This window comes from Morone saxatilis, unplaced genomic scaffold (assembly GCF_004916995.1).
Source record: "Morone saxatilis isolate NCDOM2014 unplaced genomic scaffold, NCSU_SB_2.0 Contig7, whole genome shotgun sequence".
NCBI lineage: Eukaryota > Metazoa > Chordata > Actinopteri > Moronidae > Morone > Morone saxatilis.
In genome coordinates, this window is record NW_023340246.1 from 15,575,403 (window position 1) to 15,594,830 (window position 19,428).

Below are 19,428 nucleotides of genomic sequence, written 5' to 3' on the forward strand. Positions count from 1 at the left end.
TTTCTCTGTTATTTTCTGTGTGTTTCTTTTCCTCCTCGCCGCTGCTGTTTCTGCTGCTGCTGTTGTAAAAGCACAATAAAAACAGCACGGAGGGAGCAGAAGCCATAAGATGAAGAAACGTTATGTGGACGCGAACAGGCTACGGAAAATGAAGAAGCTGAAGATAACGGAGAAGCTGTCGGAGAGGTACCGAGCTGCAGCCGCCGCGGTCGCCTGGCGGAGGCTGCTTTTGTTGTGGTGTCCGTCTTTGTGTGAATTTCAGCCGTCGTCACCTGTCTGTGTCTGCCTGCCTCGCATCACTTCATCACGTTATTTGTTGGTTTTTTCTTCTTTAATAAATGAACCCAGACCCTGGAGGTTTTAATGGAAGGCTTTCCTGCAGGGCTGGACTGCGGAGACTGAGAGTTACTTCATTTGTTTACAGAAAAAAGGCAGAAAATTCTGCAGCTGTGCAAGTTAACGTCGGCCTGCTTTCTGCTTTCAGGCTGTTTTCATCCGCTCGTCTCTCCTGTGTGTCCTCAGACTTATACGCTGTGGTATTAAAATATTAGCAGCTGTGTGTTTCCAGGAAAGAAAAGCTGCTCATTTTTTGCACATGAAAAAAATAATAATTTAGAAGCGTCTAGACAGACGTCCAGACAAGAAAAGATTGCCTCAGGAGAACCACTTGTTTTTAACTGAATTATTTCACATTTATAGAAAACAGGTCCATATTGTGTCATTTTAAAATATATATAATATAATAATTCTTCTTTTAAGGGTGTTTTCATGATATGTAATTATTTATTTTATTATGGAATAACTTGCAATAATTTGTCTGATATGATTAAAAATATCTGTAGGATAAATTAAAATACACTATTTTAATAATAATTTATTTATACTTATGTATAAACTTCTTTAAAGAATTTTAAATGCTATAGTCCTCCCTTTTCTCTCCCTCTCTACTCTTAAAGATTGAATATTGTGTTTGTTTGTTTATTTAGTGTTTGCATATTTGGCATTTAAATTTAAAATACCAGTGAGATTAAAAAAAATTAAAAAACATTCCTACAGTAACATTAAAAAGGGACAAATATGAACTTGTATTAAGAATTAAAAATGCTGCGGTCCTCGATTGCTTCCCCCACTCTTATTTAGATAAAATACTGTGTTTTATAGTTGTGAAATACCTTCCATATGTAGCATCTATCATAAAAGACCTTTAAGATAAATTAAAATGCACTTTATCTATCAGTACCATTAAAAGGGAGACGTGAACTATGTGCAGTAGGATGCTGTGGTGCTCCCTCTCTCCTCCAGATGAAATATTGCCATGGTTACCAAACAAAGAAGGGGTGATGTGATAGCAGCCTATGGATGAGCGGGAACAAAGGAGGAAACCACAGCCCCTGTTTTGGCTCGTGGTCGCCTAATAGAACGAACGAAGGAGCAGTCATTGTTCTTTTAGCGCCCCACTTAAACGCCGTTTTCAAGATGCAGCTGCTCAATTAGAGCTTCAGCGACATTTATCAGATTCCCAGTCTTGTTCCCTTTTGTGTGTGTGTGTGTGTTTAATTCCTTGTATCTAAAGTGTCATTATTTACTAGAATCAGAAGCTATAATCCACGTTTTGTTTCATATTTATCCAAACTGAACATTGAACACACCCCCCTGTATGATAGTAACAGTGACAGACTTTTGACTGTCCCTCTGTCTCTGCGCAGCGCGTACACCGTCCTGAAGTTTATGATGATGTGGACGCTGGTGCTGCTGGCAGATTTCATCCTCGAATTCAGACTGGAGTATCTGTGGCCGTGCTGGCTCTTCTTTGGGAGCGTATACACCACTTTCCACTGCCACGGGCTGGTGAGAAACACCCCCTGCTGTTGTGTGCAAGTAGTTCCAGATGATGACAATCACACGGACTTAATCAAACACGTCTTTACTGAAATGAATGTTTTCTTTGTTTGCAGGTTATTTGTGTTGTTTTTGTTTGTGCGGCCTTCACTCTGGACATCTTTTGTTTAATTTTTGTTCCTTTGCATTGGCTGTTCTTTGTGGCGAGCACCTATGTATTATTCAATTACATATGGCACACAGGTGAGTATTTGCCCACACATATGATTATATATATTATATTTAATAAGTATCAGATTTCTTTGTTTCCCTGGCAAAAAAGTCAAATAAATAACAACAAAAAAAGGTTACTTTAAACACTGATATTGGCCCAGAATTTCCCGATTGGTGCCTCCCTAATTTAACTGAATTAGTAGTGAGTCTTTCTTCATGTCTGATTATTTCACATGTTTCTGCAGAAAAAGGCATCTGCATATCGACAGTGTCGCTGTGGATTCTGCTCGTGTACACAGAAGCTTCACTTCGACTCAAAGACCTGAAAACCTCTCACGCCAACCTGTCTCATCTATTTGCTGCACACTGGTATGTTGATTTAAAATCACCCTTTTATCAGAATTTAGATTTCTCACTTAAATTAATTGAGCCGATTCAGTTTCACATCTTTATTACTCCCCTCTGTGATGAATGGAATGATTAGAGTAACTATTAAGAGCAGAAATATGTTAGCCGAGATGTGTTTATATGTGTCTTCTCCCCTTTGTATTCACTTCCAGCATTGGATATCCTGTGGTGTATCTGGGGTTTTATGCCACCTGCTATTTTACCAACATCTTCAAGCTGCGCATACAGAAATCAGTGCAGAGCGAGAACGACTTCCACATGCACCTCCTGCAGCACTCGCTCCCTCCAGGCCTGCAGGTTTACCCCAAGACTGGCACAGATGGCAGCAGCAGTGAGTCTTCTGCTTCGTTCATCTATACACGCTTACATCCAGCATTTTTACAATCTAATTTATTTTAGTTTGCCAGTCTAGTCCAGTGGAGACACTGCTCTTTTGTTTGTGTGATCATCGTTTAAAGTAACCACTCAGTACTGTACTGTTTATTCCAAATGCACTGTGGGTGGACTCAAAAACTGGGTGTTAACATAGACAATTATAAATTGTTACTGAAAATTATTATTACTTTCATGCATTTTCTACAGTTCTAATAATACAGCCGTACGTCACCCACTGATTTTACAAGTTAATTCACTCTACAGGCGATGAGTCATGCCAATGAGGGAGTTCTTACACAATGCAATTATCTCTGTTTTATTTCATCCAGGTGAAAATTATGACACATGGCAGCGGATGTTGCTCAGAGACAATCACAGTTCCCCCCCAAAATGCAAATAGAGTTTGTGCCCGTATAGCTCAGTAGGTTAATATAAAGACACACAGTCGTATTTTTACATGCACAGTTAGAAGTGTTAGCATATAGAAATAATTAACTGCAGTCTGTTTGGCGGAGTCAATCACCGGCTAACTGAACTCACTATGATGCTGCTGCGTCCACAGGCCCAGCCATACATAGTTTCCAACGATCGGATGTCCTGGCACCAAAAAAAACACATTTCCGCAAACTGAGTCATAGCGTCCTTGTCTTCCTGTTTTGGCAGTTTGAGAGTTGTGTTCTTAGAAGAGTTTCTGTCAACTGGTACCTGAGCTCCTGCTGCAGAGAGAGGATGTGCGAGCTTGCAGAATTCAGAAAATTCCTGCAGGCTGATTAGTTTTGATAAAAGTTAGCTGATTAAGATGTTAAAAATAGATTGTCATTTATATTTATGATTTCTCCAGAAAAACAACACATTCACTTGTTTGCATTCGCTGCCCATTTACTTTTACCCGTTCCCATACCTGTAAACTTAAATAAATATTAATTTTAACCGTTATACAACGTACCCAAGCCGGGGCAGGACGCTGTCTGTAAGGGTGTTGTTGTTTTGTGGCAGTAGAACAATAATAAGAGGACTGCTACTTATTTTCATGCCTCTAATGCCTTGTTTTCTGCTCTAAATACCAGAGGAGGTCAGTTAGAGTACATATCAGTCAGTCAAGTTTCCGGGAGAGGAATCCTTTCGACTTCGTAATACCTAAATGCAGCAAATTAACTTTTGAAGACAGCAGACTGAAAATGTATTTGCACTGTTTCCCGTGTGCACAATTGAGATCATAGCAGAATGGGGATATTACCTTCTTCTTGTTTCTGCCTGTACTTGCAGGCTCTAAATGGAAGATAAAGTCTGAGTCGACTCAGTACCAGTGTCAGAACGGCGCTGTCGTGGCCCACGATGAGGGACACACTGTGGACTGCCTCCAGATCCGCAGTGAGGAGAGAGCGACAGAGAAAGGAACACAGGAGGTGAGGTCAGCCGAATCAAACCGGCGGCCGTCATCATCCAAACCTGGCGAGTCCAGAGATCTGCTTCACTGCGGGGCAGGAGGACCGGAATCTTCTACGACCCCAGAAAATCTACCTCAAGATGAGCCAGGAAGCAAAGCCACACGGCCGACTAAAAGCTCCTCGCCAAAAGCCAGCAGAGGCAGCACAAACACTCCTTCGCCACCTGCTGGGAGGACTGAGAAGAAACAGAGATCCAGCTCAAAGACAGTCAGCCCTAACCGGGACGCAACAGACAAGAGCACAGCCACAGCAGCTCAGAATTACCACGCTGAACACATGAACAAGTATGCCACTATTGACTTCAGTTCAAACAGTTTTAGTGAAATCATTGCTCTTTCACTCCCTGTAACTCAACCTTTATTATTGTCTCTCAGGCTGGAGCAGGAGCTGAGGAGGCTGAAGGGCGAGCTGCAGACGAGCAGGCAGAGCGAGCAGGAGCTGCGTAGTCACATCTGCAACTTGACCAACAGCGAGAGGAGCCTGAGACCAGAGGTTTCCCTGCTCAGACAGTCCAACATGCTGCTCCAGAGCAAGTGAGTCATCTACCTGATACGCTGCCAAACGCTTGTCTTTGGCTCCTTCTGTGGGCTGTTTTACACATTACATCAGTCTGTTAATGAAAGAGTAAGACTGAGATGAATGCAAGCAGAAAGAAAACAGTTTTCTGGTCAGATGTTTTTGATGAATGTCTTTTAAGCTGGATCATAATTTATATCACATAAAAGTATATTTAGGGATTGTGGCTCATAATTCTTATTCATAAATAAATCGGAACATATACACACATATATATATATATATATAGTAAATATTCTAATGTATGAAGGTAACACTCACACTCTCACCTATCCACTTTCTTTGATTGTTGATTTACAACATTGTTCAATTATAACTTATAATGGATACTTTGATTAGTCTGTTTTTTTGTATTTTGCTATTATTCAATCCAAAACCCAAAGATGTCCAATTTACTGTCACAGTAGAGTAAGAACAGCAAAAGAAAAATCACAATTTAGAAGCCGAAATTTGTAAATTTTGGAACTTTTGACAACTAATCCATTATTAAAATGGTTGCTGATTAATTTTTAATAGTTGAATACTTTTACAGAGCGAGATTCAGATGATTAATGCAGGGTTAGGCTTTATTTTGCTTATTGTGAATGTGAGTATGTGTCTCACAATAGTAATGTGACTCCACAGTTTTATGTGGAAAAACCGATTAGTACTCAAAGCTAAAAACAGTGCTGAAAAACATGATACTTTCGTCCATCCAGTTACAGTTGAACAGTTGAATTCTCATCCAGCAGCCAGAGGCTTTAAATCCTGTTCGAGATGAGCGTGTTATGCACAGTTGTGATAAGACGTGCTCCAGTTTTTAAAGCAAGGCGCTCTCCAGTGACTCAGCAACCACAAGGATGATCTGTTTTCAAGGCGTTCTGAAGTTGCAGTAACGCAGTTATTTATGGTGTTGTTTTTGACGTTATTTAAAGCGAGTTTAATGTTTTTTCCCTTTCCAGGATTCTGTGTCTGACTAAAACCAAGCAGAGGGACAAACAGAGCAGTGCGATGCTGGAGAAGAAGACCAGAGCGGAGACGGAGGCCAGACTCTCTGTTGAGAAACAGTTGGCTGAGCTTCAGGCTCAGAAACTGGAGGACGCAGCCAGCACAGCACGGAGTCTAACAAACAGGTACGTTACACATATCAAAACCTTTACAGTTCCTTGTTTCTGAAGCTGCTTTGTGCCTGGAAAGTAAAACTGGATCTGCATTTGTTTTCTACTGATTATTGTTAAATGGTGCTGTGAGTGTACGGACACACGTTTGTAGAAATAGTTTTAATATGCTTGTTTGCTTTCTTGTCGAGAGTTAGATTAAGAGATTGATACCACATTCATGTCTGTGCACTCAGTGTGAAGCTGGAGCCATCCGTTTGTTAGCTTAGCTTAGCATAAAGACAGGGGAAAACAGCTAGAATGGCTCTTTCCAAAGGTAAGAAAATCTGCCTACATGCACCTTTAAAGCTCAATAATTAACACGATATATCCTATTAGATTCATTTGTACACGTAACATAGTTAATAACACCTTTTTGTGGTTTCACAGGAGTCTCTGTGGCCAGCCAAGAAATAGTCCACACTTTGGTCTTTGTATGCCAAATAAATAGAAAATGAGCTATAACTTAATTTAAACTCAATTAGTGAGCTTTAGAGGGTAGGCAGGTATAGTTCCCTTTGGACAGAGCCAGGCTAGCTGTTTTCCCCTGTTTTCTGTCTTTATGCTAAGCTAAGCTAACTGTAGCCTTATGTTGAAAGTACAGATATGACAGTGACATGATATGATGATTGATATTGACTTTCTCATTATAGGTATACTAGGTTGGATTCCCCCCAAAAACAAAACCAAAAAAAAACAATGTATAGACTCATTAAAACATAATCCCTCTCAGTCTTTACTTATATAACCAGTATCTGCTGTATTTTCTTATTATTCTGTGTGTGTTACGTCAACCTTTGGGAAGCACACAGGGTTGACATTTTTTTTTTACAAATTGTTAATATATTGTATGTCTTGTATTTTGTGTAACTATCTTCATTACATAATATTAAAAAAACAAAAAACAAGACCAATGTAAAAAATGAAAAATGAAATGTTTCTTTCTGTGTGAACCGATCTTTATTCCCAATGAAATCGCTCTCTTTAACAGCTCAAAACTGTTATCTTTTCCATCTTCTACACCAGGCAGGAACACTGTGAAACCCAAATGTTAAGGAAAAGAGTTAAAGATCTAGAGACAGAGTTCAAACAACTACAGCTGGAGTATCAAGTGAAAGAGAGTCGTGTGGTAGATCTAGAGAGTGATATTGAGGTATCTTTTTTTTTACACTATTTGGGAATGAACTTGTGAGTTTAAGTGTCTGTGAGTCTCAAGTGGTGCAGTACTTGGTTTGTCCTCGGTTTCTGTCTATGATTCTTTGTGTTTGTGAACTTTAGTCAAATACTGAATGGTTTTCATGGAGGCATTTAGTATTTTGATTTGTTTTGGCCTGCAGTCAACACATTGCACTTTGTCATCATACCAGTATGCAGTAACATTGTATGGTTGTTTCCTTTTGTTGTTGTTTTTGACATCAGGTGTGTACATTGTTGTACTGTGTGGTATTTGATTTCATTTCTAGTGACATACTCTCCATTGAAGCATGCTGAAACAGAAGCCAGGTCTTTCATGAAAAACATTGCACTGCTTTAAAAGAAGAGTACAGGTCAACTCCCTCAAAAACTGCAAGAAACCGTTAAATGTCGATGTGAACGCAGAAAGAATCATCCCCTCAGAGTATCTCTCTAATAATGTGCAGCTCTCATGTTTTTTGAACGGCTGGCCGATTCATCATCAGTATGTGGAAGCTGTTTTTCTCTGTGGCGCTTTGGTTCCCTAAGTGGATGAAAAAGAAACATGTCCATGAAGGCAAAAGGACACATCACAATTACATTTTTAAAAGTTAGAAACACTTAGGAAACCAAAGCAGCGAGTACCTCAGGTGGTCATCGCACGTGGTTTGATTGGTGTTTTGACGTTTTACACATGTTCTTACTGTTTAATGTCTTCTCCTCTTTTGGACTCAGGCTTTGGGAAAGTACCGCTGTGTGGAGAAAGAGACAGACATGCTGCTGTCCACTCTGTCAGCCATGCAGGAGAAGGCTCAACATCTGGAGTACAACCTGAGCGCTGAGACTCGCATCAAACTGGACCTGTTCTCGGCTCTGGGAGACGCCCGCAGGCAGCTGGAAATTGCTCAAGGTAATAAGTTTGTTTTTTGATATCTTGTTATTCTCTTAACTGGCTGCCATAAGTGAGGCCTGTTTTACATAAACTACTGTAACATTGTGCAACTGCAGCCACATTTATGTGACAGACGTACACATTAACTTTGATACATTCTGCAAAAGTGTATAGTAATTTGCCCATAGATGGCACTACATAAACATGATAACTATACCTTTGTTATCAGACTGGATTGAAACTTTGCATATTTCCTCTTTGGATTAAGGGGATTTGAATTTATTTCATCCCAACTACCATATAAACTTTACATAGTAGTAGTTTTTGTACTTGGGAAACCTGAGGAAAGAGAATAACTCCAATAATAATGAATCCAACTTTTCAACACATTATAGTTCATAAATGACTTGAAATATGATTGTTGCTTCATCCTGCATTATCCATTCCCTCATATGTTGTCTCTGTCCGTCCGTCCGTCAGATAAAGTGATGAAGCAGGACCGCGAGATAAGGGAGATGAAGCAGAAGATTGCAGAGGTGATGGCCGTCAGTCCCGGCGTATCCTACATGGCCCCTCGGCCTCCCGTGCCGCAGTATCTCACCAAGTTACTCAACTCTGAGCGCTACATGCTGAATCCACGAGCACTGATGTACCAGTGTTTAAAGAAATAAAGGATGTCATCGCTTTTTTTCTGATCCTCAGACCTCTTTGGCAAACCCCCTCATTATAAAACAATCAAGGGAAGAGGCTAATGGATTTTATTACAGAGCTAAATGACACCACGAAGTCAACTACTTCCAGCCATGAGTGGAACCAGAATGATCCTCCACAAGTCGAATGCCTTTCGCTGCACTGATGGTGCTAACCTGACATTATTACATATATTTCCTGATTCATCACACATCAAGAGTTTCACTCCAAAATAGGATATCTGATATGCAGAGCTGCTGTAGGCACACTTTTTATGTTAAGATACAGTTGTCCTAACAGTACGAACCATTTACGTTGGGATGCGCCAGAGAAAAGGACAAACATTTGTTCAGATTCAGATCCTGTAGATTTGTGTAAAATCTGGTTTCACACAGGAGACAAAACAAGTGTTTCTAAGTTCATGAGTCCTGTTAACTCTGGTCAAAAACAGCTGCGCCCAATTGTTCTGCCTCTCTCGTCTATTGCCAGAAACTCAGATCTCAGATCAGTGATCGTGAATTTTCCGTTTTACTCATGTCACAGTTCAAAATTGACGGGTAGATACCCAACGGATCCACTAACAAGTTACTGACTGTTGCCTTAAAAGACCTGATGACTCTCCACAACTCTTGTTTTTCTTGGTATAAAAGTAAAACTAACCACTCGATATTATTTATGTCTTCATCAGAAGAATTGTACTTACAAAGTTGTAAGACTTTAGAGACGATACTAACCTCTGTTTCAATCATTACAGACTGATCTTGATTTGACTAAAGAGTTTAAACTAACATGATGAAATGTTAAAATCTTGAGCCAAATCCTCTTTAGTAAATATATATATATTAGAACAAAAGGATCTAATAAGCCTATAAACCACAGACATCTACTTGTGTCCAAGTGAGCTGTGATTAGCCAGCATGAACAATACTAGGACCCTGAAACTGAAGCAGCTAAATGGAATTCAGCCAACATTAACTCCATATTCTTTGTTCCCTGTGGTTGAGCCCCAATCAAATATTATTATTAAAGATTTCCTGCTGTCACATATTTTAGTAAAATGTGTTCATTTAGACATCAGAACTGTGAACAATGTCTCAATATATTTATAGAGAAATTATAACATTAATTATAATTATCTCCAAGCCCTAGTTATGGTAGTCGTGTTTATGGGCTTCCTTTGGATTTTAAAAATTAAATAAAACCTTTATTTGATTAGATACAAATGTTAGGTCCAATTCTATATAGAATTCTCTCAAAGCATAAATATACTTATTAACCAACAGCATTAGCATATTCTTAACTTTTAAGTAAAGTATGCAACAAGATGCTCTTGTCAGTGCCTGTAAATAGTGGATTAAGGTGATTTGAAATTGTGCTGAAATTCAGATGAGAGTCGTGGGTTCGTCAAGTTTAAAACCTCTAAATGTTATTTGGAATGAGACCCGTCTCTTAAATCAAAATCTCTTTTGATTTAAGAGGTTTTTGTATGAATCTTCCCGGCTGTAATCTGGGAGTTTCTGTAAAAACTATTAACAGTGATGTTTAGTTGTTGGAGTGATAAAGTTGAGGAGCTGCGATTATCTCTCTTTGTTTGAACTGACAGTTACATTTTGATGTACAGCAGCTCTCAGCTCCACAATGGCAAACCCTTGGAAAAAAGACGAAGGGTGAGAAAGCAAACTGAACGTTTGCAACTTTTATTTATTTATTTATTTATTTATTTATTTTGGTCGGCCAGAATTAGACTTTGTCCCTGAGTTAAAGTTGTGCATAACAAATAAGGAATGGTGTTGACCTAACGTGGGTCGTAAATTTAATTACTGTGCCTATATACATTACTTTCAAACTGGGAAGTAAAACACAAATTTAATGTGAAAGAGTAATGTGTTTGAATTGAAGTGCTATGTACTGTTTTTGTAGTTTTTTTGTTTCTTTCTTTTTGTTTCTTTTTTTTTACTCACAATGTACAGAATTGAAAAATGCCCACGCAGCTGAAAACTACTCATGAACTGGATGTCACCATTTTGGTAGCTTTTTATTTAGAGTATGTTTCTAGGGTGTTTTATATAAAAAAATATTTTTTAGTCTTGCTGTACTTTTATTATACTGCTGTAATTTTGTACGGCAATGTGTTCGTCAGCATGAAATGTGTTTTATTCAACTGTTATTTGAGCACACATTGTGACTTTAAGTATGTACATGAATATACTTGTACAAGGGCTACAGTTTCTTAACATTTTGAACAAATAATGAATTGAAACAGTGATGCTCTGAGAGTAGAGATCACACTCCTGAGACACCAGGATGGGTTTTTTGTATAAATAATTTAAACAATTGAATTTGGTCTCATTTGTGTGTTTGTGTGTGAATTATTTGACTTTAAACCTCAAACTGTTTTCAAATCGGAAAGATAACTCGCCATATACTTGTATCTCCCACCCCATAGAAAACCAAACACAAGGCACAAGAGAGGCCTCCTCATACTGACTGGCATTGGCTATATGTCTGCCAAGTATAAGAGATATGGCAGAATGTCAACCTTCCCTTGAAAGTCAGGCACCTGATCTTCCATTTTTTTTTGTCCCAAAGAGGTTAAACTCTCCAGAATTGTATCTAGAGTTAGTGAGCCAGCAATCCTGAATCTCGGTACATCTGAGGAGGTTAAGTAGACATTTATGTATGTATAAAAAAGTGCTTGACATGAGTTTTCAGACTGGAATGTTTGTAGATTGTAAACAATGCGGAAACTAATGAAATCATTCCAACAGACACACTCATACACCATACACACATTTAAGTGGACCAAGAACAGATCCTTGTGGAACTCCTTTTCACTTTATAATGGTGTCTTCAGATTGAAAGCCAAGCAAATCTTCACTTTGTGTAATTTGCGTGAATTTGACCACTTGTGTAGTCTATTTGTATTGCCCCAAACAGCAAAAGTACTGCATGTACAGACATTAGCTATAGCTAGGTAGAAAAGTACACACCATCCTACATAAACAGGGAAAAGCAGCTCTTCTAAAAAACATACTTTCCCTTGAACAGGGAATTTTCAGTATAAAGCTTATTGTGTGGTTTTGTGTATAGGTGGAAATCCCCTCATACAGCAGCCATGAACTTTTGACCAACACAAGACAACACCAAACAAAGACCTTGAAGTGCTGTAAATTTTTATTTCAGGAAGTGAAAAAAGAGGGTAAATGCGTTGCAGAAACAGAGCACAGTGTCCAGCATACAGTGTACAAGATGGTTACAAGCATGCCAGGCAGTCCCCACACTTGTATCTCGCAGTATCTACAGACCCTGTCAGAAGGTAGTCACAGCATAGAGTAGACGAGACTGGATCACGGACTAAATTTTTTTTAATGACACCATTTCCAATTCATCTAAGTTCCTCCTGTTAGTGTGCAGGAGCTAGAGGCCACGGGACATTTCATACAGGATATAAAAGTGTACAGCAGTGCAAACTAGCAGAGAGATTTCAAAACAGTTAACATAGAAGGGTGGTCCGAGCCAATAACTGAATATCTACGTGGGAGGGCAAGTTTTTCGCTGTGGTGTCGCACACAATATCTCAGCCATGAAGGAAACTACTGATTCAGAGCCACAGAATCTAAATGTCGATGGGTCTAGGCTGACATAACTTCTTCCGCATGATAAATTACTTTAAATCTATCACCATCATCATTAAAATGCGAACCAAACCAACCCCAGAAGCAAGCTTGTTGCATGCACCAGTTTCCATTTAGACACAGAAAAGCAACACATGCATTCAACCAAACCTGCTGACAAAAACATCCGTCAGATCACGTGCTTGAACGCATAAAGCATCTTCACATAGATCTAACCACCTTCTCCTGTGTGAAACGCCACCTAAAGACAACTTTTTATTGACCTAGTCCTAATCTGTAAGTGCTGCAATGGGCTACTTGTAAAAAACAGAAGCTACAGTAGTAATTGGACCACAGTCAAGTGACGACACCCCCGTTTTTTCCACAGAAAATAACAGCTTGATTTAAAGAAAGAGAGCAACTAAAAGCATACATTCAAAAAACCACCGGCCTTAGTGCTGGAAGTGAATTACAGAACACACTCAAGGAAAGACACACAAATAAATAGTTTTATACTTTAGCTGTAGCTCTTCCGATTGTGTTGCAGCTGCATGTTTCATGACTACGTTGTATAATTACAGAATTTTTTAAAGTAAAAGTGACGTTGCATCTGTTGCATTACTAACTTGATGCATTCGAGAGTCTTCGGGGGAAAAAAACTGATACAAGGTAGGAAGATGCCTCACTCGCTGCTCAAGAGAAAGACAACCAGACAACCAGAATTAACCTTACAACACCATAATACATACACTTCAGTATGCCGGGACAAAGATCTTTTTTTTCTTCATACAGACAACTATTTAACAATTGTAAGTAAAAATGTTTAAAATACAGTTTTAATACTGACTTAAGGAAAATACAGCTGTTATACAGTTTTATGTGGCTCACCTCCACCATTTCTTCACTACTTCAGAAGAACAAAAAGCCAAAAAAGTGAAAACATCTGTATTTTCCATTAAGTTGCAACTAGGATTTCCCCTTTTAAAAGAGAAGCAGATGGCTGTATTGGGTGGGAGGGGAAAAAAAAAAAAAAGATAGAAAGCGACAACCACTTAGTGGCAGCTTTTCCCACCAGAAGATACAAGAACAGGCTGCAGGATCTGCAACCAGACCAAGGCTTCCTCCTCTGTCCTCGCAAAGGCTTTCCTGCAACTCAGTGGTGAAGCAAAAAGCTAGTCCTGTTGTAGAGGACGAGGAGGGCTGAAAGAAGGCCTAGTGAGTCCTCCGCTACGAGGAAACAGTCACCGGATTGAGGGAACCATTACGGCTGTAGAACTTTGAGAAGGCCTCTTCAAGAACTGATGCAAGTCGTGGCTGATCGCCCTGAAATGGAGAGACAGGGAGGTTAAGTAATATCTTAGGGGCGGTTTTTATCCTCAAGGTAAGTGTTCAGGTCAGCAGGAAAATAATGATAATGAACTTACCTCACTGATGAATCCCAGCTGAACGAGCTCCACAGCCAGCTCCTGCACGCTCTCATCTGAACAAAAAGGCAGTCACAGAAACACAGGATGAAGATACCTCATCTTTCCTTTTTTTGCAACAACTGCATCATGTAAATATTACCAACTATCAAATAATGTGCCTTTAAAGTTTGTTACTCAAGTGATTAAAGTGTACTGTGGAGCTTTCCTTTTGTGGTGCTGTCGAGCAAGCTTTACATATAGTGTGAACTGTATGTTCTACCAGTATTTACAGTACAACATACGGCAATCACAACTAAAGAAGCCTTGTGAGATGTGAAATACATTTATACAATCAGGAAGTAACAGTCGGTGATGCTAATGCGCCGTAAAAGCAACAATTCACCAAAAACAGCAGCAATGGAAGACTGCATGTTATTCCCCATCTCCCTCTCCACCCACTTCATCATCATCATCATCATCATCATTCCAATAATTTCAAATAAAGGCATTAATAACCTGAGGGTGACAGAAATGAACATACTCACTTGGTAACAAATCACAGCTTAAGTGCCTGTTCAACTTATCCTCAAGTTTCAGCAGCAGGGTCAGCTGAAGGGACAATAAAATAAGTCATTTTAAAAGTCATAAAGCATAAAGCTTTTTCAGATATCACAGACAATAGAGGAAGGAACATTTTCAGACAGGCAGAATTGAAACTTACATGATGCTTGGTGCCCTCATCAACAGGCTCAATATTGCACTGCATCTGAAGGACCTGCGAAGCCACAGAAAACAGCTTTACCATAAATAACACATTGACACGCAGCGCATGCAAATGTATGTGTGTAAAAGCAAATCCAAAACTGTAAGCAAATAATTTAAAGGTAAAGGTTGTGTAATAGCAGGGATTTACCAAATTGTGATCTTACCTTCCTGGTCTCAAGCTCTGCAGGTTCAGGAGTTGGGGTTTTCACTGAGGGGGGCACTATGGGCGACTTCACCGCCTCCTGCTGGGGTTGCTGTGGACATGGGACCCCAAACGCAGTCAGAGGATAGATCCCATTCCTGGAACATCAGAGAAAAAGCAGGCACAACTTCAGGACAACTGCAGATGATTTAATGCTGCACAGTTGTGCCCCGAACACGGCGGGATATTTTTAAATCCAGAGTTTCGCTGACTATGCATGTATATGTGTACATACGATGCCCTACTTCATGTTTTACAGACTTATGACATATTTTTACTGCAATACAACAACTTCCCATTTGTGGCCCTTGATTGTTTCAGTAGAGGTTGAGCAATCGACTTTCCCCACCTAATATTACCAGCAGCCAGAATCTTCAAAATCGGAGGCAAATCAACAGCAAACATGCTTTTAATTAGTTTTCTTACCTTACATCTTCCAGGAACTTGTCCAGCTCAAGGGCAGGAAACTGAGAGAGCCTGAAGCAAAAAGAAAAACGTATCATTTAACTGCAACCTTCAGGACCAGAAAGGATAACATTCAAACTAGACAGACAAAATCTTGTCACACAAAAAAACCACAAACACACTACCACAGATCTCCTTCCTTCCTCTGGGTTTATATCTCATTATCTCCATACATCAGTGTTATATGGTTTTATGATACTCAGACTTACTTCATCTGAACTCCATCCTTGGCCTCAACAATCACCAAGTTAGGGTCCATGTTCTTGGTCATCTCTTCCAAAGCATTTTCTGGAATCATATCTACAAGTAAACAGAGAAGACAGCCATCAGATGAGAGCATTCACCCATGATGATTATTATTTATGTTGTATTTTTGTGACTGTGCATGATGGGGGCTTCATGTCAGACTCCTCCTATAAAAAAGAAATCTTATTTTTGATAGAGACAGCTGTAGAGTGACAGAAGGATGGGGAGAGAGAGAGGGGAGGATCGGACTTGAACCAATGGCGGCTGCAGCAAGAACTACGTACATGGGGAACCAGCTCTACCACGGCTGCAGCCTACGTTTATAAAAGGCAAATAAATGTTCATCAATCAATCTGCCATATGAACAGGGGGGAACGGCCAATTTGACCTTTATAAGAAAAAATATCATCTAGGCTATCCTCCTCTAGTCTTAGGTGTGTTCTAAACGTCTGTATGTGTATTTTGCAGCCTTGGACATATTTACTAAGTCTGGAAGCAGTTAGTATTGTAATGCACAAGAAACTGCTTTTGTAATTTGAGTTTCAACAATGAGCCAGCAACTTTATCTTCAAAGAAAGACACTAATATCCATTATTCATACTGATAAAACCCTGTGTGTGTGTGTGTATTGTCACTCACGCTGGTGGCTGACGATGCAGTGTGCAGCCAGCAGCTTCAGTAAGGGCACCTCGAATAAGGCCTGATGAAACAGCAGCTCCTTGGCTGTGGGTCGCTTACTGGGGTCGACCTCCAGACACTTCTGGATAAATTCCTGAAAAAGCAGGTGGGGGAGGGGAAAGAACGATCTTTAGATTATGGATTTATCTTCACCAAACAGCCATACAGGCTATAATGGTTGCCTCAGCCTCTCACCCGTTGCAATGGGTCCTCCAGGGACTGAATGGCACTGTTTATGGCTTCTTGGGACACATAAGACGAATCTCCATTACTCTGGATTTCCAACACAGCCATCTGAGGAAGTGATTGGATAAAGAAAGGTGTTTGGAAGTGATTCAATAATGCAAACACAGAACTTCAACAGCAGCCTCTCCCCTGTTAAATAATGGATTTTGACACATTGGTCATCACTGTAGACCTGATAAGTGACTTTTACACAAAAGACTGAATGATTAAAATCTGTATTTCCACATTTCCCTTCTTGCAAAAGACAGATAACAGACATCCTGATTTCTATTTCTGTGACAGCACAACAACACTAAGCATACATAAAGCTGGGGAGACATTTCTGTTACGAATGCATTGATATATACACCATCAGGTCTTAACCAATCAAGCAGATTCACCCTAAACAAAAGAGTGATTATGCTCGTCAGTGTGCGACTGACAGCTCAGAGCAGAACGAGGTCTCCTCTCACCTCTAAGGCGCACATTCCAAAGGAATAGATATCCACGGCTGTGGTAACACTGGCAACAGCTGAAAGCAGAAATATATAGAAGTCAATATCACAGAAAGGCGATGGTGTCTGAGACTAATGACAGGCTGTTAAACAACAAATGAGAGGATGTTACCTCCATACTCTGGAGCAAAGAAGTGAAGGCTCTTCTGCTCTTCCCGACAGGTTTTCACATGGTTATTGATTGTGTCTGGAGCAACTGAAAGAGTGTGGAAGAAAGCCTTAATGATAATAATAATAATAATAATATAACACTGTCTGTACATTCTCCTGATCTTATTTTTTTAAAACATTTCTCTGGCTTTCAGTAGGGATCCAACAATACACTCAACACTGGGTTCACAAAACGACTTCTCTCACAATTCATTTTAACAAAATGAGATAGACGACAAATTACGACTGAAAAAGATTCATTTATTTCTCAGAATATATTATATTATCTCTTCTATTTTCTTTATCAGATTATATAATTAATTTATCTCTAAGGTAGGGTAGAAACTGTGCAAAACTATGCATATTTCCTTTTCTTTGTAATAGTGAAACTGAAGTCTTTGATACCATGATTGATATCACACTTTCTGATCTCACCAATTTGAATATTTGTATCTTTACATCACTAGCCTTCAGTGATCTCTACCTGAGCCAATCTTGATGAGGCCGTTGTGCTGGATGAAGATGGTGTCACATGTCAGGTTGCCATGAATGATGGGAGGTTCACAGGAGTGCAGGTAGCTGGAGAAAAGCAAACAAGGGTAAAAATCAATAAAAAAAAACAACAACCACACAAGGGAACAAATAACATCTTTGTGAATTCAAACATTTACGAGCCTCTTTTAAGACTCTGAAGCTGACTGCCTGCAGCTGTAGTGAATGTACTATCTTGGCACTTGGACTGTGAACCATGTCAGTGCCCAACAACACAATTTATTTGTTCTTTAACACTAAGCAGCAAACAGGAATTCACCTATTTATTTTACTCACCTGAGAGCAGACAGTATTTGTGTGCACCAGCGCTTCCAGGCCTGTCAGACAAGAAACAGGTTACTGAGAATAAAAGTTCATATAAAATACGTAAAAAAACAAACTAAACAGGATTTTTATCAACCTTTTCATTCATTGTTTTGTGGTTCTTCTTCGTCTTTTTCAAAAACTGTTTGAGACTTCCTGAGGACATGTACTCAGTGATGAAAATGACCTGCAGACAAATAAGAAATACAAACACATTAGTATAAAAGCCATTACACACTTTTTATAAGATTTGATTAAAAAGGGGGAAGTGATCTCTTACCCTCGCTCTGTTCTCTTTGACATCTGCCCAGTATTTGTGAAACTTCACAATGTTCAAATGTTCCAGCTGGATCAAATTGTCAAAAACTGCTTTGACTTTTTCCTGCGGAACAAGAGATGAATCATTACTACATGACGTCACAGCAGCATGTAACTATTACTAAAATTAGAGCTATGAATCTTACATCTTTATCCATGTTGTCAAATTTAAGTTGGATTTACTTGTTTTACTGCAATAAAGTTGAACAATTCAGCCCAAGTGAGCTCTTAATGTCTCAACAACCGGCCTGCTCTTGGTCAGCAGGTTGGACTATGAGACAGAAAGTCAAATGCAAATCTCACAGCTGTAAACATGTGTCCATCACTCTTAAGTCCGTACAGACCATCAGACATTCAATGTCTGACACAATATATATTAAAATCTCCATTAGACTGAGAACATCTGATTTTCTTTGAGTCGTATTAAAAGTGAAAAGCTGCCTGTTGGAAACAGTCTCGAACTAATTGGTCCCTAAGCAGCTCAAACTACAGCAGCTGTGGGCAACCCAGTAACTCTCTAACACATAAATACTCCCTCTGCTTTACTGATTTTATTAGAAAAAGTAAGCAGCAGATGGGATCTTCCAACTAATCGCAGTTCTGCAACCGAGATAAGAGAGAGAATGAAAAACTGGTTCAGAATGACGCAAAATCATCAAGTGCCAAAAGTTATAAGCCAACCAGAGCCTTAAATACCACTTCCTCTGGTCTGCTTACTCCCTCCTCTCCAAATTTCTGAAAACTGTTTCTGCAAATACTCAGGTACATTATGTACTTTGCTACGCTGCTGGCAGCAACAAGTCTGAACACTTGCCTAAGGAGCTTAAAGCCAACGGGGGACATGAAAACCAGTCGGCTTCTACATTGTTAGTGAGATCACAGTACGGAAAGAAACCCAAACACAAAAACACCACAGTCCTTTCAAAACCCTTCATCAGGACACTTAGAACCCTTTGCAGGTACAAACACCATCCCTCTTGCTGACATACTAATGATCCTCACTGTACATGTTCCTCTACACTGACCCTGGCACAGCACCCACCTCTTGTAGTTTGAAATTCTTCCTTTCTGAGAACATGACCTCGTTCCACACCACCTCCACGCCTTCCTCCGTGTCCATGGCCAAGTAAGCATTATCAATCCCGGGGACGTTTCGCTGATTCACCTTCAGGAGGGAAACAAAACAATGCATCAGGCCTCATCTGTGCCACAGTAAAAAAAAACAACAACAACAAGAAA

The 19,428-nt window shown here is 39.6% G+C and overlaps 2 protein-coding genes across 2 annotated transcripts; one reads left to right on the forward strand and one right to left on the reverse strand.

Moving 5' to 3' along the window:
- Positions 1–11,076, forward strand: si:dkey-12h9.6 (macoilin-1). The gene is made up of 11 exons (XM_035679236.1): positions 1–186; positions 1,707–1,848; positions 1,956–2,082; positions 2,298–2,421; positions 2,613–2,791; positions 4,102–4,567; positions 4,658–4,816; positions 5,801–5,971; positions 7,022–7,148; positions 7,904–8,078; positions 8,541–11,076. The coding sequence occupies exons 1-11, from the start codon at positions 110–112 to the stop codon at positions 8,729–8,731; spliced, it is 1,938 nt and encodes a 645-aa protein (XP_035535129.1). The 5' UTR covers positions 1–109; the 3' UTR covers positions 8,732–11,076.
- Positions 11,077–11,906: 830 nt separating this feature from the next.
- nrbp1 (nuclear receptor binding protein 1) lies at positions 11,907–19,354 on the reverse strand (the record flags this gene model as incomplete). The annotated part of the gene is given in 16 exon segments (XM_035678817.1): positions 11,907–13,687; positions 13,789–13,844; positions 14,316–14,379; positions 14,492–14,545; positions 14,700–14,835; positions 15,164–15,214; positions 15,412–15,502; positions 16,088–16,220; positions 16,322–16,420; positions 16,825–16,883; positions 16,979–17,062; positions 17,501–17,595; positions 17,845–17,885; positions 17,969–18,058; positions 18,152–18,253; positions 19,232–19,354. Coding segments are annotated over 16 exon segments (1,374 nt in total), but the record flags the coding sequence as incomplete, so codon positions are not given.
- Between the last annotated feature and the right edge of the window lie 74 nt (positions 19,355–19,428).

Excerpts from the sequence above, each read along its gene's own strand:
- si:dkey-12h9.6 (XM_035679236.1), top strand. The coding sequence starts at position 110 with ATGAAGAAACGTTATGTGGACGCGAACAGGCTACGGAAAATGAAGAAG. Across the intron at positions 1,849-1,955 it reads CTTTCCACTGCCACGGGCTG|GTTATTTGTGTTGTTTTTGT; the intron begins GTGAGAAACACC and ends CTTTGTTTGCAG. Across the intron at positions 2,083-2,297 it reads CAATTACATATGGCACACAG|AAAAAGGCATCTGCATATCG; the intron begins GTGAGTATTTGC and ends ATGTTTCTGCAG.